The sequence below is a fragment of the Polypterus senegalus genome, chromosome 2 (assembly GCF_016835505.1).
Source record: "Polypterus senegalus isolate Bchr_013 chromosome 2, ASM1683550v1, whole genome shotgun sequence".
In the NCBI taxonomy this organism is placed as follows: domain Eukaryota; kingdom Metazoa; phylum Chordata; class Cladistia; order Polypteriformes; family Polypteridae; genus Polypterus; species Polypterus senegalus.
This window is the reverse complement of record NC_053155.1, coordinates 48,712,565-48,734,136: the sequence shown is the minus strand read 5'-3', so window position 1 is coordinate 48,734,136 and position 21,572 is coordinate 48,712,565. Positions and strand designations below refer to the sequence as shown.

Sequence of the window (21,572 nt, the reverse complement as noted above, 5' to 3'; positions counted from 1 at the left end):
TTTCTCAAGTGTAAATCAAATGCGGTTGCGGCATGTTTGTCTTAGAAGATGGTTCTCTCTCGCCACCATAAGGGAAGGAAGAGTAATATTTGGCCTTCTCTTCGCACTACTATGACTAGCCTGGTTAGTCCTGTTTTTTTAAATATTAATATGCCTCCAAGTCTAACTGATCAATAATTAAAATTAATCTGAATAAGTTCATTCTTCCAAACAAGTTGTTTCTTTGGACAGACATCTTAGTGGGCAATGCTAATAATTATAATTAACTGTGGTCAAGGTATTATGCAGCATCTGTGTTATACATTTTTCCTCTCTTTACTTTGCTTCTTTTGTGTTTTTTTTTTTTCCTGGTTTTGGGGGGTTTGTTATAAGCAGAATTATTTTCTGTGTTATTTTTGTTTGAATAATAGCTAAGCATGTTTAATTTAGTTTCACCTCTTGCTCCCTGGACATTGCTATTTTGAGACACTTTTGCTTATCTCGAAAGATGTGGATTATAACATCATTAGCAGGACACTTTAAATACCAGCACCACCGAACCATCTTTATCTAAGTTTGTGGGCAAATTATAACAAATCTCTGTGAATTAGCTTTGATTTTTGTTGGTTAGGATTCTCAAATTAAAGATTTTTTGCTCTGTATTGTGCAACTTCAATTTTCGGCTTAGAACAGGGATGAGCAACATTGGTCCCAGAGGGCTGCAGTGGCTGCAAGTTTTTGTTCCAAACCAGTTGCTTAATCCTTGCCAATAACAGATTTTATTCAATTTCATGACTTATTATTGTTTTGAATCTGCAATATCGGTCATTCTTATATTATAGTTTTTTTTTTCCATTTCAAGTATACCTTTCAAATGATTTGAAGGCTAATACAGATCTGTTATTCTCAGTCCTTCACTTTTTTCTCTTCAGTGCACTTCCAAGTATATTTTATTAAACCAGACAGTTCACGGTGAAAACAAAGGGGTGTAAATAGAAACAAATTAGATGGATGGACTGTAATTCCATTCTTATTGCTAGTAAGGAGCATTTGAAAAAAGTGTTTGCAACTGTTTAAAATAAACAATTATGGGCTCAAAATCTTAAGAAGTGAGACAACTAAAAGTAAAAATATTGCTTGAGCAATAAGTCGTGCATCAAAAACCTGCAACCAATATGGCCATGAAGGACTGATGTTGCTCAGACAGGACAAATTCTCTGATTTCAAAAATTGACATTGGCTATGATTTATATTTCATCCCCTGGTCACTGTTTTATTCTTAATCTGTCAGATTTGGAAGTATGGCACAAGGGTAACCCAATGAAGAATTTTTGTATTGTTATTTCTATGAGAAAATGAATGTTGTATAGTACTGGAAATGTTTGTATTACTGGGCAAATGAAATGTGTCAATTCATTTCAAAAATCCAGTAGTCAGGAAAGCTACACATTCCTCTGAGCCTTCATATAACATAACACCCTTATAAACACCCACACTCAGATGAAACCAATTCCAAACTGGCAATGAATACAAATTTATGTAATTTGGCTTTGGCAGAAGCTTTTATTCAAAAATGGCATTCAATTACATGTGCCTGAGCAGAAAAAATATAGGACACCTACAAGCGCTAACCAAGTACTGCTTAAGTGTAAGTTAACTGGGTCTGTCTTTTGCACTAGTAGGTGTTATAACTGTCTCTCTGAGTTGACTGACATGTTATTAATAAAGTATCTGTCTGTCTATCTAGTAAAAATCATAATTATTTTATTACCATTGTCAACACACTCACTTTGGCCTCAGGTGCCTTCTGTGTTTCCATGTTTGTGTAACATGACTCTTACAGACAAATCTTTGCCACACTTGCTCAAGTTCATAACTTTTGTTTAGGGAAAAACAATCATTAAAAAGTGAAATCTTTTAAGACTGAATGGCGTCTTGTAGTTTCACCATCAGAGTAGCATAATTATTACATTTCTGGTAGATTAACTCTAATAAGAGCTTTAGTCTATCCTGTTGAATTCCTGAGTTTGGTCCATAGTCCAAAGAACAGAAGAAAACTAAAACAGTATTTCTAAATCAGCAGAAGACCAATCAGAGCCACTACAGGGACTGCTGGGAGTTGCAGTTTCAAATTCTATTAGCTACTTTCACCATCCCAAGCTGCGTTTCCTCTACAGTTGCTTCCTGTTCTCTCTACATTACAGTATTGCCATAAAAACTGTGGAGGGTATTTACAGTTTCCGCTAATAATTATTAGATAGGTTCTAAGGAAAAATCTGTGAAAGACTGAGGCTGCGAACTCTGAACCGCGACTTTGTGGGGGTTTACTGTACTTTCTTAGATATCAGTCCCACTTTTGTTTTCCCTCTGATTGTCTCATTTCTTACCTTTTTAAACATATTAATTTGAATTTATTAAATTATAGACCGTTTTAGTGAGATCAACTTTAATAATGATTTGAAATTAGATTTTTTTTTTCCAGAGTTTGACTGTATACCCTGAAGATCAAATTAATATACCCAATTTTATTTTATGGTTGTAAGTTTACTTATTCTTTTCTCCTGATGACATAAATCATACACCCCACCTTCCAAAATAATTGTTGGCATTAGAGCATGCACACTCATTTACCAGAATGAACGTCATTTATTGATGTTGGTTGTCCTTTAAAAGGGTGATGTGCTCAGCACTTTTGTACTTGATCTTTGGTTTTGTCTCATCTGGACAAAACATAAAAGAAAATTCTATTTTAGATGTGCTGTTTTAAGTTAAAAAGTGTGCTGTTTGCTTACTGAGAATGACTTGTCCTGGTTTTGGTTTATAAATATGTGGATGTGAAGTCAGGACTATCACACTATAACTGCAATTAATAAAGAGAAATTTAAGCACTGCCAATTGGAAAAAACATACTGTGTTCTCTAAACAAATCACTCAGACTCTCAGAAACTCATGACAAGTTTGTAAATTTAAATCAAACTCTTAAAGCCTTCTATTTCCAACAAAATGCATCCATTTTTAATTATATTACAGTGTAATTCTTCCAAAGCAATTTATTTTACAGTATACTGTATATATTATAGAGTTTACATTATATACAGGTAGACCCTCCACTAGATTACCATATTTCTAGGCAAAAACATTTATTCTGAGACTCCTGTCCTCTCACTGCTTTTGCATTCACCTTTAAACCTTTCCACATAAACCAAATCAAACAAATTCAGAAATACAAATAAAGATAAGTAATACCAGTAAAATGTTCACACAACTGTAGTACATTTTTGCGAGGGGTTGGAGCCTGCTTGACAGCATGAGGTACAGGTAAGAGCTCAGTAAATATGAAAAATAATATTCTATAAATGTCATTTCAGAAATCATTATTTACTTTCATCTTCCGAGATGCAGAAGGAGTGGCACAACCTCTTGAAATACGTTGGAGTGCTTTAGACAAGTTTAAACTTGAAAATTAGCTTTGTAAAGGTATCTGACACTTAAAAGATCACATAGTTAAGGATACATTACTGCACAAAGTTACCGACTCTCCCTTCACCAACCCTACCAAAGCATGTCTTTCTGAAATATGCACAAGCCACTTCTAGAACCTTTGAACTTAAATGTTCCATACTCTATGGGGAGTGGCTGGGATTCCTCAACCATCAGAGCATCAGAGGTCACATAAACACCTTGATCGGCATCATTCTTATTTTGAGTGACCAATGATGTGTAACACTCTCTGTTTCCATATAACTAAACTGCTAAATTCCAACAAAGCCACAGCTTGTAGAGTAAAGGAAATAAAGCAAAATCAGGTATGCCATTAAGAACAGATTAAGTATAGATATTTGTTTCCAAACAGAATTGATTATCCATGATTTTTCCATACAGCTTTGTCAATTTTTAGGAAACTGTTGGAAAGAAGTTTAGCATTTGTTGGGTTACTACCTAGGTAAATTATCAAATTAGCTAGCAGCAGGGAACTCATGACCTGAAAAGAACAAATACAAACATAGGCCATTCAGGAAATCATAATATATAACTTCCATTTTGACTGTTGTTTCCAACATATCTCTGAGTCAAGATTTGAAAGCCCCCAGCTCCACAATATGCAATTACTTATCAGCCCATCTAAGTAAACCCAGAAAACAACCATTAAATTGATCATTGCTGTACACTTACTATTAGTTTTCAGCTTTCCTGGATCGCTGCTCCGGCTACCTGCCTGATTGATCGCCTTGACAATGAAGATATACTTTGTGCCACTTTGTAGTCCATGAACTGTGTAGTGGTTCTGTTTAATATTAGGAACAATCATCCAGCTGTCGGCAGAGTTACACAAACCTGTGTGAACAGAAAGAAGTTTTGAGTCAATCATTGGCACTTTAGCATTTAATGAACAACTTTCACAGTTCAAACAAAAAAACTTAGGTTTCACCAAAGGGTGAAATATTCTGGAGGCCCAGTACCCACAGAGAGCTGTATTGATCTTGTGGAAATATTTGGTGTGTTGATGTCAGTGTTTTATAGTTTTACAATATTTTTTTAATTTTAGTATTTTGCCATTTTCTAATTTTATCTTATTTAGTGTTTCATTCATTTTGTACATTTATTTGGTTTAGTTTTCAGCAATTAACTTTTACTTTCGTTTTATTAGTTTTGTATCACTCACCAAAAATATCCACACAGATATTTGCAAGTGTAAAAACACAGTTTTCTATACAGTTGTCAAATTATATATCATTCATGTTGTATCTGTCAATTTGATTCATACAATTTTACTGCCAGAGACAGCACTGCATTTTCTCATTATAATGTGACAGTTTACATCTTCCAGTATAATAAAAAATGCAAGAAGCATGTAGGTAGTGTGCTTTGATCTAATCTGTTACTTTAACCTGCAAAAGTTTAAACAAATGGTTACTTAATTTCAAAAATGTTTTCTTTTTATTTATGAGATTTCCACTGCATACAGTAAGATCACCACACACATGCTCTTACTTTGTTTATTTTTGATGGTTCTTGTCATTAAACCATTTTGAAACTGAGAAAGTTTATTGTATATTTTTAGGGTGTTCTTACTTGGGTTATTTTTTGAAATACTGTAGTAGTTACTACTTGAACTGTGTTATTATCAGTAATAGCAGAAATGGAGATTAATGTTTTTCAATGCATGTAATGCATTTCTACAAGCATACCACTTACATTAAATACTGAACATCTGTTATAATAACATGAAAACCATGGGTAGCTTCCTCTGAGCCTCACCTGGAGGATATAATTTAACAACACATGTAGGAATAAACATGTAATGTAGGATTTTGGTAATTGAGAATGTTAAATGATGTACTTTGAATATCCATCTATAAAACTGAAGTTACACACACTCATTCCACATACACATGAGGAGAACCTGCTCATATTGTTTCACAGATATTCAAAGGAATACAATAGGAATAAAAGTAAAGACAGCATTGATAACACAGGTTACAAAATAATACAAAACATTAAACACTACAGAATAGTTAAATATTTGAAAGTTCTAAATTAGATTAAGAAACAAGGAAAAGAGAAGAAAGCCATGAGCAAATAAAGTTTGATTATGATTATATGTATGAATATAAATATTGATGTTACAATAACCTGCAACAATAAGTTACAATGAATAGAGAATGAGTGAGTTTCATTGTTGTTTTCAAAGTCAAATGCTGGAAGATCATCAACCATTTGATAGCTAATAGTTAATTTCAATACAGAGTAGATTTGGTTCATTACTCTTGCTAAAATAAACTGTAAGTGGGATGGCATACCTCAGAATTAAGAATGGGGTTACAGGCACAGCCATGATCTCCTGTTAAACTCTGCAATACAGTGACATTCTAAATAGTATTAAGATTATAGCAAACCGACCATTTGCTATTGATGGGAGTGTTTTACATAGACAAGTTTCTGATAATAGTGGGAAAGGAACCTGTGAAACCACATCGCTTACTTTGAAAAGTCAGTTTTAATGACCTGGTCAAAATTAAATGTACATGTGTAACATCAGTTCAGTTGATAACATGGATTGCATGCTTGACAAATCTTTCATTGCGCTAGTTTATAAAATGCTTAGCTGTATGTTCCAAAGTAACGTGGCATGTTTTAGGAATCTTTTCCTTGAAGTCTGTTGAAAGCTGACTACCACTAGCTGAAAATGGGGCATTTGTGACTGACAGTTGTGGTGTATGGCCCGCCATTTATCCCGGCCAATACCCCCAAGCTGCCAGGTGGAGCCTTCCCTGCAATATGGAGGTTCCCCAAAGACCAGCAGGGCATTATGGACATTGCAGTTTTTATACACAGCCCTGCTGGATGCCATAGGGGGGCCACTAGGTGACGCTGCAGGAAGGAACAACGGTTATTTACCCTACGCCTCGGAAGTACGTCTGAGTCACATGGACAAGGGGAATGACGTGCTTCTGGGGTGAAGAAAAGGACTTTTTATCTGATCCGGAAGTGATAAAGGATCACATGTACTCGGGATTGGAACACTTCCGGGTCAGGGACAATAAAAGGATTGTGGGAGCTCCCAGACGGGGAGCTGAGCTGGGTCAAAGGGTGGCAACACGCCTGGGAGTCGGAGGATTGTATTATTGTAGTGATTATTGTTTTGATTATTTATATGAGTATAGTGGAGGAGAGGGTGTTTTGTGCACTGTGGCAAATTAATAAAGTCATCATATGGACTTTTATCAGGTGTCTGGAGTCTTGGACAGGGTTTCAAGGGAGCGAAACAAGTCCAATCTGTCACACAGTCTATTATAGCCAATGAAATCTACAGCATATATATATAATTGGTGAGTGAAGCGCCTTTGGTATTCACTCTCAGTTTTAAGAAGAGAAAGATGACTGATAGCTGAAATGACCAATGAAATCCACAGATTCCAACATCAGCAGTGCGAAAAAATCAATGCTTTTCTCAACTAATACTATGAGTGTGCAGTTTTAAATAATGTATATACTACCAACTGCACATTCTCATTTATATTATGCACAAAGACAACTGTGATGAAAATTAAAATTACAAAAAGTAGTTTCTTTTTCATTTTTATTTTCTCATTTTTGGTTAGGTTTAGTTTTCAAACATTTATTTGTTTTTATTTTAATTTAAGTTAACAAAATGAATATTTTTCACACTAACAGCATGTTTTGTTTTAGTTTTTGTGAATGGAAATAACACTGGTCGATCTACCAAAATCATTGTTAATTGAAGTTCTGTAACTTCATAGCCACTACTGGTCTTGCAGTAGCTTCCAAAACACACACCCTTAATGCCACCAAGTTCAGATGCAGTTATCGTGTTTCCACTTGTGTACATGGAATTCACTGAGTTCTGAGATGCATTCAATGCCCTTACAGTGTTTGTGTGCTTCATCATCCTTGTGGTTCTTTAAAATCAGATCTCTGACTTGTTTAGAATGATGTCATTATCATTTCTTGTTTCTGTCTTCATTTTTAAATATCTTCCATTAAAAGTCTCTACTATAATTTGAGACCTTAAAGAGAGATAGAAAATTGACAGATTCATTTAAATGAGATGAAACAGTAATTTCTGACACAGGTTAAAAACATTAACACACTAGGGAGGTTTTTCATGTAATGCATTGTATTGAGGCAAAAATGATGCTTAAAATAACAAATGGGATGAATGCTTCTTTAAAATCTGATAATTTACATCTTTACTTTTGTTCAATTTTTGACATTTTTTGGTATTTTCCATTTAATTTGCCCTTCCACTTACCTTTATGGAGAGCCAAGGAAACAAAATCTGTGAGATAACAAAATATGAAAAATATTTTGATGGCTAAATACTATTTTGAGGCACCGTAAACAACAATTTTCCAATTAACTGGGTGTTTGTGACAATAAAACAGTATGCGGTACTCATCATTATAGTTCTCTGTCATTTTGAAAACTCGGCTCTGCTGTTGCCACAGTACAGTTACAACACAAATCTCAAAATAATGTATTTTCAGAGTTTTGGCAAAAACATGTCAGAAATGGATGAAGCAAAGCAAAAGCAGCAATTTGTGGCAAAGAAATGTTAAAAATACCGAAACTGAGAAAGGGAAAGAATAAAACATTATTATCCATTTAAACTCAAATTTCCCCAGGCTTATATGCTCATTTGTCATTCTAGGACATTGCAGTTCCTTTTATTCTTTTGAACTAGCAAAATACCCGCGCTTCGCAGCGGAGAAGTAGTGTGTTAAAGAAGTTATGAAAAAGAAAAGCAAAGCAAAAGCATATATCTATATATATATATACATATATATCTATATATATATATAGCAAAATACCTGTGATTGGCAGCGGAGAAGTAAAAGGAAAAGGAAACATTTTAATAATAACGTAACATGATTGACAATGTAATTGTTTTGTCATTGTCATGAGTGTTGCTGGCATATATATATATATATATATATATATATATATATATATATATATATATATATATATATATATATATATATATATATATACACATATACACACATACATATATATACATACTGTATATACACATATACATATCTACATATATACTGTATATACACATTTATATATACAAATCTACATATATATATCTACATATATATATATTAGGGGTGGGACTCGATTAAAAAAATGAATCCAATTAATTAGAGGCTGGGTAAGAATTAATCTTGATTAATCGTATGTAATCGCACACGTAAATTTGCCCCAAATCGCAAATGTTTTTTTTTAATTTAAAAGTGTTTTAGTGGGCGACAGAATCAAATAATAGACATGGACATGAATATTGTAAACTGAAGCTGTTTTAATTTCTGAAAAAAAGCCTTTAAACTGCATTTGAATTCAAAACAGAAACAAAAATATCATCCCTGGTTAAAATTGGGCAGACTTAAAAATAAAGTGGTAGTTTAAGTACTTTAAGTAGATTTTCAGAATAGTATTGTCTTTAAATAATTATAACCAAAATTTCAACATAAAGTACAGTTTTTCTTCTTAAAAAAATAAGTCAGAAACATAAAAGGTAATTTGACCAATTTAATCTTTAAACTCTGAGTAACCTTAGCCAAAATTATTTTGTACATTAGGCTAAAACAGTGTGATCATTGAACATTTTGTAATTAGATGTAATTAGAATTACTAACGGTCACGGAAGTCCAATGATCCCCAGTAAGAGCCACAAAGTCTGCTTTCTGTAATGCATCTAATTTTGCTTGCTTTTCAGTGTGCACAAAACCATGCTTTTATCAAGGCTTCTCGGAAGTCGAAATGATCAGTCGTAGGAACGCGCTTTATTCCGACTCTAACATTTTTGTAGCTGTGATGTGTGCATCAGTGTAATGGATGTACCAGGAAATCATGCATTGACAAAAGTTCCCGTTTGCTTGGAATTGAAAGTGTGATTAAATGCGTTATTTTTAACGCGTTATGGAGGACATGCATCAAAGCTTCTCAGCTGTGCTTGTGCTAAGAAAGGGAAACATTTTAAAAATAACGTAACATGATTCTGCGTTAACCGAATATTTTTTCATACGTCCCAAACCAAGGAGATGCGAAGGTAAAATGAATCAGGTAGCGCGCGCGTACATACTCAGTGCATCCCCTCTCGGGAATCGAACCTCGAATGTCGGCATTAGAGGCGAAGACTCTACAATTGAGCCACAGCGTGTGGCTTATCCATGCGAGATTATGTACTGTAGATCGATGTATATATATACATTTAAATATATACCCGCGTATCGCAGTGGAGAAGTAGAAGTTATGAAAAAGAAAAGGGAACATTTTAAAAATAACGTAACATGACTGTCAATATACAGTATTTGTTTTGTGAGTGTTACTGAGTGTTGCTGTCATCAAGGATTTGATTCTCATTATTTCTTTCAATCAGGTTCGTATTTGTAGGATGTGTTGTGTTCAAGTTACATTCCGTGTTTGTCAATCGTTGTAAAGATGACAGGTTTCATTCATCGATTCATTTCTTACTGCATCAATAAACAGCTCGTCTTCTTCTTTATCCGAGACCTGACACACTGCATGCAAAGGTTTTTTTTTTACACTGTCTTCCTTTAGCGGGACATTGACTTTTTCCACCGTGTGCTTTGTTTCCACAGTAGCAGCATTTATGAATATGCCTGTATGTATCAGACGCTTCATATTTTTTGCTGCCTTTTCAATTGTGTAATTCGGTTTTGTTCAGCTCTTTGGAACTGTTGCCTTTTATCTGTGCACTGCGTCAGTTCACGTGAGCCGCTCGGTGTACATGCAGCAAAGTTCCCCAGTTGTGCTGGTGCCATCTCGTGCTATGTCCATGGCTGTATTTAATGTTGCCTTAGTCCTGGCACTTAAAACTTTCTTTCGCAGTTTCGCTGAGTTTGTGCCAAACACCACCCTGACCATCTCATCTTCCTCTGCATAAGCACAGTCCTTAACCCGTGAATATTTAGTGGAGTTTGCTATTGGATTGCCGCTGACGGACGGCCTTATATGGGCAGGCACTAAATTACAAACGCCAGCGGCAGCTTGTCTATGAACTTAATTTAAAGTGTAGGTTTACATCGTGCTTTGTTTCCGAAGTAGCAGAACTCATCAATATAGTTGTATATGTCACTCGCTCGCTTCTTATTGTTTCGCTGCCTTCTCAATTATATAATGCATGTTTTCTTCAGCGCTTTTTGGAGGTCTTCCTGATTTTCTACGTACTACGTGATTACGTGGGAGGCGTGATGATGTCACACGAAACTCCGCCCCCACGGCGTTCAAGCTCATCTCCATTACAGTAAATGGAGAAAAACAGCTTCCAGTTATGACCATTACGCATAGAATTTCGATATAAAACCTGCCCAACTTTTGTAAGGAAGCTGTAAGGAATGAACCTGCCAAATTTCAGCCTTCCACCCACACGGGAAGTTGGAGAATTAGTGATGAGTCAGTGAGTGAGTGAGTGAATGAGTGAGTGAGTGAGTGAGTGAGTGAGTGAGGGCTTTGCCTTTTATTAGTATAGATATATAAGGCAAAAGCATATTTTGTTTACAAAGTAGAATACCCTATGTACAACCAATAACGATAAATAAAGATCTTCAAAAGCTCTCTCCTTAATGACATTTTGTTAAAAGAGATTGCAAGAATGTGTCAAGCACCAAAGCTCCAGGAAAAAGTTAGACATACTCATCACCAAAAGGATATATTTTTATGGTGCATGGAGACCTACGCTGGCCAGCAACAGACAATTTAATACTATGTTACTCATATAATGCACATGTCAACTTATCTAACCTGCTCAAAACAGGCAAAACGCATGCTTTTTTTCTTTGGTTAAATATTGTTAAACTAGTCAAATATGTGGGCCCAGGGTCCTAAACTAAATTCCAAATAAAAGCTGAATTAAAGATAAAGAACTGTTGATACTTGTAATGCTTTCTGGAAAGTTACTTCTTTTTAGTTCTTCTAGAAGACATATTGTATTTTACAACCTCTGGTGGCACGTATATAACAAGCAGAACTTTTCTATTTTAGTAACACACTCTTGTTTTCAACATGAAAAAATACAGCTTGATATTGATAAGATTGCTGATGGAACTTTGCTAAGTAGTGGTCTTCAAAGAAATATTGATGTGTGGATACAAAAGTAATGCTTTCATTTAGTGGGAAGTATTGACTACTTAACGATCTTCTCAATTGTTGCCATGGATTTTTGTTTCTTTGGTGTTCATGCAGTCTGAATCCTGGACTTTGCCTTGCATGCCTATGAGCCATTGTGTTTGTCTGCTACTCAGTTGCTCTATATTCACAATTACTCCTTGCTTGTCAATGTGTTTCAGCATCTAGTCTTATTTTGTCATGTTCTGTGTTACTTAATCATCTTTTGTGATTTACTTGATGCTCAGAAGATGCTACTGCTCTTCTTTTCATTTCTGCATTTATGGTGGTTTTCACTTAGTTTTTGCTATCTCTCTTCCATTTACACACAACTTCAGGTCACTTTGCTGTCCTTTTATTTACATCTATTAAAGTCTGATGCTCGCTGATCAAAAAACACAATGCTTACACTTGACATTGGTTGAGCTAGTCTAAAACATTGTGCGTGCTGATATTGTGCGTCCTGCAATGTGCTTGGCACTGCCAAAAATGTTATATTCAGGATTATTTTTTGCTTCTTTGTGTTTAGCGTCTTGTGTTCTTATTCTTTCTCGTTTTTTGTTATTTAATTGCTTTCTGTGATGTGCTTGATCCTCAGCAGATTTCACTGCAGTTATTTTTCTTTCTGCCATCTGTCGATTTTCAATCACTTTGGTTCCAGTGCTAAGGTGTCACCCACTGCACTCGGGTCCCAATCCAGGTGGTTCATCATATGGTGGGTGCGGAAATGTGCTATCAGAGAATGCTCCCCGCCACCCCCCATTTCACATAAACATACAGTCATAGATCATGGCCAGCAGGTTGCTGCCACTTAATATTTTTTTAATATCAGGTCATAAGCTTTCAACTAAGACCAAGGTCAAGGTTCTAGCCCCCAGTAGTTTGTGAGTAATTACATGACAAACTTGCAGACCTTAGCATTTAATATTTAAAGATAAATACTTTCAGGAAACAAAAGCAGTACATGCAAGTGGAAATGCAAGCCAAAACATTGTATCAGAAAGGTTGTTATGTCCATTCTCCATTAAAATCAGGAGATTTTTTTTTTCTTGGCTATGACTTCAAGGCACATGGAGCAAGTAATATAAAAAAATATCAGTTTTGGACTAAGTACTCCTTTAAGTGTTTCTGTTTCATGGTTTTATACATACTGTAAATGCATTTGAAACTCGCCTAAACCCATTCAGGTTTATAGAACTGAAGCCTATTTCAAAAGCACTGGGCCTAAGGCATGAAAGAGTTGCTTATAAAAGGTATAAAGATCAAATACTCAATTTTTCACTGAGCATCTCGACCAAACGAACCAAGCAACCTAACGAATTCTTAAAATTTTACCACTAAAACTGACTCACTGAGAAAACATATTATGTTTTGGACAAAGGTCAAAGACTCCAACAGATGCTACAGGACCGAGTTACGTCCTGCAGATAGCATCCAGCGGAAAGGGAGAGCTACAGTGCCAATAGGAAAAATCCTCATGTGACAAGTGTAGAAATGCAAACTTGACTAGGTAGCTATATGCCATGTTATGTGTGCTGCATAACTGGGAAGGGAATTAGTTGGGGGCAAACATAAGCATCAAAGAGAGACAGCTGGCAGAACAGCAAGCAGCACTTTCCCAAAAGACTAGGGGCAGGAGACCCAGCACAAAACAACTAAACTAAGAAGATGTAAAGTCACGTAGGACATGCCACAGATGATAATGTCTTCTTGCTGCTAGATGATTCAGAGTCCCAGAGGAGAAGCTATTAGTCTGCTTTATCCTTGTAGTTGGTCAGTAGAATGCTCAAGGGTGTAAGCACACCAGAAGCCTCCACAAACAGCCATATCCTGTTGTCCCTCAGGTAAATAGAATACCAAAAGTAATGCAAGAAATGCTGTTTGAACTCTGTGTGTATAGAATTTAAAATTTGGAAGTGAGATAGCTAACACACAACTATAGAAAGACTAATATATGAAAGTCAGAAAGAAGACAATAGATAAACAGCTTTCTCATGAGGTACTTTGAAGTGGCCAAGGCAGCAAGCCGCCATGCCATCAAGTAGACAGGGGTTCAATACCTGTTCAGGCAGGTCTAGAGCAGCAGCAGGGTTTTAGTTTCCTTTATTTTTACTTTGAGTAAATCGCTTCTCCCTTTGGTTAATATTTGATAGAAGTGCCATATTTTTTTTTCTTTTGCCTCCTGTGGAGTGCTATGGGAGTGAAAGCCTGCCATGATAGCGTTTCCAATTACAAAATCTTTAATGGTGTTTACCTGCCATGAAATGGCCAATGGTAAGGCCATATGGTTTATGACAGAGAAAAATGCCTAAAACTCTGAACACGACTGTCTACATCCATTTCCAAATCCCACATCAACATTACAGGCTGTTGAGGACTTGTGGTTTACCCCTAGCAGCATCATGCAATAGACAGAAAATAATTATGGGTGAATAGACTTTGCAGGCAATTCATTCAACGTTCCTTGTTCTGAACCTACATTCTCTGTTATAGGATCCTGGAGGACCTGAGATTAAATCTGGCAAAGATCTACCTTAGATAAGTTTCTGCTCAATTATAGGTCACACTAATGCACATACTTATACTTACTGATAGATGTTCAGTTACTGTATCATTAAATAACTGATAAAGCACATGTTCTTGTTCCACATGGGAAATTATCTCTTATGTGTTCTCCTGGGGCTTTTTTCCACTAAGAATCTGGTTTTAGAAAAGACCCACATTGTGAAATATTAACTGTGCAACCAAATATTTTTCCATTTTCTAAATCTGTGTCTAACCAACACAAACGAGTAAAAGGGAATTTTACTGAATTGATGCACATCATTACAACACTAGGCTAGTTCAGAATTCTCAATTCACCTTAACAAACATGCCAATAGGAAGATACATCTAAAATATGGGAAGAATGAACAAACTCCACACATACACACCACCCGGGCTAGAAGTCAAACTATAGTTCCTGGAGCTGTGATGGAACAGTCTGATGTTTCTTCTTGGTAAGAGATGGTAATAGCTGATGACTACTGCTACTGTAAACTAAAAGTGGAAGAAACTTTAAATAAAAAATACACAGTTCACTGATATCTGAAGTGTAACATGTGTATACTTACTAACTACATTGGCCTGTCCTGTGAAGATTGCATATTGTAGTTCATAAGAAACAACACTAAATTCATCATCTGATGTCCAGTGGACAGTGATTGTGTCATGAGATGCTGTGCACAGTTCTTCTCGAATCCCTGGGGGATTGGGTGCTGAAAGACAAAAAGAAAAAGAAACATATAAGACTAAAAAACAGTGCTTACTGACGTAATGAAAAGTCACCCAAGTTGTTTCCTCAAGTGCAATGCTTCTTATGTTGTAAGAAAAAGTTCTCTAAACAAGAGCAGTGGGTGTAGTCAGAGGAATGTTATACATGATCAAACCTGCATATCCAAAATGATCTATGGGTGACCAATAATTGAACAATTAATTATGTGATATATTTATAACTACAACAGAGCATGCCTTTACTATCAAAGTGTTGCCAACCTAAACTTTCCCACCCTGCAAACACAAGTGTGCACAATTTATCATGAAAACAGCTCAATGTAAACTCTGTTCACATTTATTACAAAGTCAAACTTAGTTTCTATTCAAAACAAAATAAACACAAAAGGATCACAACACCAAAGTGAGTGTCATGACTGAACACTGTCGAAAATACAGGAACAGCTCCAAGACTGGTCTAGAGTAACTAATTAAAGTATCAACCTACTTTTAGAAGGCCAGTACAACCCAGGTTTTACATTTCCTGACCAATATTTTAGTTTTCCAGTAGTTGTTAACTTTAGTGTTCAAAGCAACTGATGAAATACAGGAAGTATAATAAGATATCTCCTTTTATTACAGTCAGGTTTCAAGTGTCAAAATAATTAATTAATTTTACTAATTAGATCTCTGATTATTTTACATTAAAGGGAATTTAGAAGACACCACGCCCAATAATCACAAAGTGAAATAAATTTGATAGTACTGTGCTAAAAAGAAAATGAATCTGTTCCCAGCTTTAGCTAAGCTGAATGGAGGGTGTGTACGGATAGTTCACTTGCCCCATTTGTTTCTAAAAATGCTTTTCTAACAGTATATTTGATATTATTTGAAATGTGTTACCATACTGACATATGTACAAATATTTTCTGTATTTCTAAAAATAAAAATCTTGGCGTCAGCCATCAATAAAGGCTATAAATCTTAACAAGTATCTGATTACAGTGCACGTAAATCATGCATTTAAATGGCATAGATTTTAGCTTTAGCTTATTGGAGTATTTTTTTTTTTTTTTTGACAATTTAGATTTTTCTGTCTGGTTTTGATGCCTGTGTTTAGTTCTACTCATTTTGTCCTTAGTGTTGCTGTCTTTTGACTTTGTCCTTCTCCCCATTCTTTTCAGCTAGTTTTTTGTAGTAGGGATTCTTGTGGTTAAAAAAGCAGGTGGGCTTGTCTAAGCCCCTAGGGTTTTCGTTTGGCTTTTAGTTTTTTTTTCTACCCTTTTCTTATGACAGAAGAACCTGAATAATGCTAAAATTGATAAACAGCAAAAATAACAGCTGTGAAAGTGAAGCAAACCAGATCTCAAAGACAAAACCTTAGATTCATAACATCCTGCACAAAATACAGAGAACCTTACTCACATAAACTGTTCCAATTTAGAGCCCCCGATCCACTTAATCAGAAAGTTTTTAAATTGGGGTAAATCAGAAGTGCATGGAAGAGAGTGAAAATGTGCAGACTCTACTGACACACACAATATCATCCAGACTGGGACCTGGACCCAGTGTGATATAGCTGCAGGGCAGCAATGCTAACTAACCACTGCTTCAGCATGTTTCCTGTCAGGTGTTGCTAAGCTTTTCAATTTCTGTCACATCTGTGTTTATATAGCCTTAGAACTCTATGTAATATTTTACTATAAGCTTAGTATCAATAAAGAACAGGTCAAAACAGTAATTTCCTAGTTTGGAAGTGCTATTTCTAGCATTACAACTAGTTTAATTATAGTTCAGTTTTTAGTGGCTTTTGGGAAAGTAGAGAAGCCACTCCACCTGGGAGACGGAGCAAAACCTGGAATGTGGACCCAGTAGAAGAATGAGAACTTTGTTTTGATTCGTTAAATTTGCCTTTTTTTCTTTGTCTATCCCTATCTGTCCATTTTACCAGTAAACCTACCATTTGTGTGCAAACTTGAGCTTGTCAACATTTTTATTCAATGGGAACACAGTATCTCTATATAAAGTTATGGTGGTACTTGAGGAATTTGATTGAAACATATTGATTGATTCACTAATAATCACCATTGTACAAGGTACGATATCTCATCCTGTATGATTCAGAAGAAAGACTTTAATTGCTGTATGAAGTTGTGCAGTGACCTGTTGACTGACCGCATTAAAATATTTTCTTAATCTAAAATGGGTATTATGTCAATGATTGTATGTGGACAGTTAAGACTTTGGATACATTTTTATACAGATGATATGCCTTTTGTAGTCCGTTGAAGTAATGTTCCATTATACTGGAAAGGAGTACTTGTTTCAAATACATACTGCTATAATAAGTCATAACTGACAATCATAGGGTTACGAGGTTACTGTAATAGAGTAAATAGGCATGCTCATTGTTTCAATGAGCCTTCAATGCAATTGCTGTGCTACTTCCCTCACCAAGTGCTTTCTGATCAGGACTGGAGCAGAAGCCCTTTTCTCTTGAGGTTGTTTCCACCTCCATGCTTGAAACACACCTCTTGGGTTCCAGCCTTGCCCTTTAAGTAAATTCCAACTTGAAGGGTCTACTGTTTTTGAGATGTAGTCTTCTTACAAACTGCTTCAGCCAGTAATGAGATTTCACAGATAAACAAAGTGAAGCAAATCTATATTAATATTTAAATTATGGTGTGAGGTGTAAAGGCAACTGATTGCACCAGTTGTTTAGATGTACAGTAAGCCCCCGTGAAGTCGCGGTTCAGAGTTTGCGGCCTCAGTCATTCATGGATTTTTCCTTAGAACCTAACTAATAATTGTTAGTGGAAACCGCAAATATCCTCCACAATTTTTATGGCTTTTTTCGTGGCAATACTGTACTGTAGAGAGAACTGCGGCTTGGGATGGTGAAAGTAGCCAATAGAATTTGAAACTGCAACTCCCAGCAGTCCCAGCAGTGGATCTGATTAGTCTTCAGCTGAGGGTGCTGGGGCTGTTGAGGTCAAAGGGTGTCAGCACGTCTTTTAAAAAGGGGGCCGGTGACCAAGAGCAAAAAAAAAGTTCCTGTCTGTCTGCCTTCTGTTGGGTTACCTGCACTTATTCATTTTCAAGGAGCGCTCCTGAACCCATCTTCAACATTTCAGGAACTACCAGTAGGACTATCTTTACATTCCAATTCAACGTGCGGATCTTTGGACTATCTATTTTCATCATTACATTTCATCCGTTGCCATTTTTCATGGACTTTTTCATGATTTACTGCGTGTGTTTTGTTTGTGCTTTGTTGTATTTAATGTGTAATCAGCGTAAGGAGAACAGGGGTGGTATCGTTGTTTTCTTATTTCATTTGTTTTCATTACATTCTTTATTTGCTGTTTGATTACCGGTTTGCTTTGTTTTTGTCTCTGTTTGAGAGTTCGTGCTGTCGGGTCAAGGCTGGGTGCGTCCCTGGAATCTCCACCATAAAAATAAATAAATCACTGTCTTCTCAACAGTTGAATCTTAGCGGCACTGGACAACTACAGTGTTATTCATTTCTCCTTGCTGCTGATTGACTGTGATACATCTCCACCTGAGTGTTCTTGTGTTTTCCGTTTACTTAAAAGCCTGAACAGCACCTTTTCTTCCAGCTGATTGCTTTGTTTCTCTCTCCTCCCATTCTCTGCTCCTGTTGGGGGTCGTGCTCCCCTATGATGTTTGTCTATTGTTTAATCGACAACTAACTCCATACTGAGCTTGTTTTACTTCTGAAAGAGACATGTTTGTTTGAAGTGTGTAAATAAAGTTCCTGTTTCTGTGAACCAATACTGCAGCCGCACTAAGTCACACTCTGTGTGCTTGTGTGTAGTCAGTTCAAGTGCAGTTGGCTCAGTGATTTGCATCCATGGCATCAGTTGCACTTTGTACATTTTGTTCCAGTTGTTTTTTAAAATAGTTTTTACAGTTCATTAGCAGTGTGTAAAATGATCAGTGTTGTAGTAATTGTAATGATCTTTGCATGAAAAAAGTGTTCCACTAAAATTTCACTTTTTTTAGTTAATTGTGACGTTTACATAAAGTGTAGCAAAAAAGTATTTGGCATCCAGGGATGCATTAACCCCAAGTATGTGGCAGTTTAAGGCTTAACACTAGAATTACCAAATTTTACGAGAAAACTCGTAAATCCGGCCCACCTAAAATCCACTCGCATGTCTCCATTCAACGTCTTTTGTCTTGTAAATGTGTCGATAATCCCAAGCAGCAAGCTGCCTGCTATACCACTCCCCCCCCCCGGAGAAACTGCAAAAACCTCTCCCAAATGAAGCCTTGTTTATCAGTGAGTCAGGTACCTAGGCTAAAAAATATATCGTTATTTGGAACACATACATTTCACATGTGTTCCTTGTCCACAAAGATCTGTGTAAGCATAGGATGACAGAAATGTTGAACACATACGTAAAAGACAAACTTTTTCCATGTTTTAGTACTAATGACAAAATGTAGACATGAAGTGTATAATGTGTGAAGACTGAAGTCCAAATATCAAATAAGCACTTTCACAAAAGATACAAGTATAACAGAGCAAATGTGCTTTTTTCCAAGACTATAACCGAAGAAAAAGAAATCAGGTTAGTGTTGCTTATTGTCCTGACTTCTCGGGTAGTATACTGGTTAGAGCTGCTGACTCCAATTCAGAAGGTTCTGGGTTCGAGTCTTAACGTCTCCCAAAATAAACGTTTTGAGTAGTGAGCTGTTCTTATTGTTACTATTATACGATAAAAGCATACATTTGATTTGAGGCTGTAACAGACGGTGTAAATGTATGGTACTTGTAAAGGATAGCGTTTTTTTTTATTCAGTTTTATTCAGCTGTGTTCTTATATGTGAGTGGACGCTTCTTGCGGGGAGGGCTTCTGTTTTCTCCGATCTGAGTTCACCACTGTTATAGCACATCTTTATTTAAAAAACAGCAAGCGTGAACGCGACTGAGAGAATAAAACTGAATAAAAAAACTCTTAACTTTGACAAGCACTATAAATTTACAGCGGTTGTTACAGATGTAAATCAAATGTATGTTTTGATTGTATAATATTAACAATAATAGCAGCTCTCTACTTAAATGGTAAACTTGAGAAGCTGCCAGCATTGAACCCAGAAGCTCTTGATTTGAAATCAGCAGATCTTAGCATTGCACCATGCAAGCAGTCGCATCAACCGCCTACCGTAACCTTCTTTCTTTTTTCTTCGGTTATATTCTTGAATAAAAGTACACTTGTTTTGTTATACTTGTACTCAGTCACGCACACCACTCACATCTACGTCCACAGTTTTCCACGTTCGAGTCTCATTCGCGCACAAGATCCGACACGGTTTTCAAATAAAGAGGGGGTATAACAAAATAAGTTTGTTTGTTATTCCACATCTTTATCTGAAAACAGCGTCAGATCTGAGGGGGGTGTGTGGGAGCTTGAACATATGTGAGAGAATAAAACTGAAAAAAAAAAACCCCACTAACTTTTAATTTACAGACACAAATCAAATGTGTGCTTTTATTGTATGATATTAACAATAAGAACAGCTCACTACTGAAAAAGGCAATTTTGGGAAGCAGCTGATATCGAAACAGCGACCTCTTGATTGGAAGGCAGCAGTTCTTAGCATTGCACCATGCAAGCTGTCGTATCAACCACCTACCGTAAGCTACTTTCTTTTTTCTTCGGTTAAATTCTTGAATCAAAGTGCACTTTGTTTTGTTATACTTGTACCTTTTGTGAAAGTGTTTATTTCATATTTGTATTTCAGGCTTCACACATTATACATTTCATGTCTACATTTTTTCAATTATTACTAAAACATGAAAAACGTTTCTGTGTTAACTACATTTTACATAGATTGTTGTTGACACGGAACACACATGAAATGTATGTATTCCAAATGATGATGTTCAATTTACCCTGAGAAATTTCTTCGCGAAATGAACTGCAGCAGTGGGTGGGGGGATAGGATACCAGGCTGCTTGCTGTTAATCAACACATTTACAGGACAAAAGACGCTGACAGAGAGGTGAGAATGGATTTAAGGTGGGCCGGATTTATAAGCTTTCTCGAAGGCTCGGTGTGTTAAAGCCCCAAGATGCCGCCAAAACAATCTGCACCATCTAAGGCTTCTGGCAATGAAAACACGCTTGCATAAATTACAGTACATATAGCGGTAACATCTGTATTTTACATTCTAGCACTGCGAGAGACATAGCAGTACAGTATACAGGTTTACCTTTACATTCTTTATTTTTAGGTAATGTATTAAGCTGAGTTTGAGATTAAATTAATTTTGGGGGCATATTTAGGGTTTAAACTACGAAAATGGGCATTTTTTTTAGCCACATCCAAAATTTGCAGTTTTTCACAATTCGCAGGTGCTCTTGGAACGTAACCCCCATGAGTTTTGGGGGTGTACTGTATTGTTGTAAAGAAAATAGAGAGCACATCAAAAGTTAATTTTAAGATTTTTTTTAAATCATATAGGAGATGCTGAAAAATTTCCTTTTTTTGAAATTATGACTTTTTTAAGATTACAAATTTAACACAATAAAATGTAAAATAGTCCCAGCAGTAGTAATGCCTATTTGAAAGTACAGTACACATTTCAGAGGCCATAATGTAGACACTGAAGCAGAACTCTTCATAAGAAAGTTTGTATGTACTTAACAT

At 36.0% G+C, this 21,572-nt stretch overlaps 1 protein-coding gene across 8 annotated transcripts in view; it reads right to left on the bottom strand.

Moving 5' to 3' along the window:
- The window catches only part of mid1 (midline 1), a 637,552-nt gene that overhangs the window by 30,798 nt on the left and 585,182 nt on the right, over nucleotides 1-21,572 (bottom strand). For all 8 annotated transcript variants that reach the window (XM_039743637.1, XM_039743638.1, XM_039743636.1 and 5 more), the window contains 2 exons: nucleotides 14,754-14,897; nucleotides 4,153-4,314 (listed from right to left, as the gene is read on the bottom strand). In XM_039743637.1, coding sequence (XP_039599571.1) covers nucleotides 4,153-4,314; nucleotides 14,754-14,897 — 306 coding nt within the window. The remainder of the gene's footprint in view (nucleotides 1-4,152; nucleotides 4,315-14,753; nucleotides 14,898-21,572) is intronic.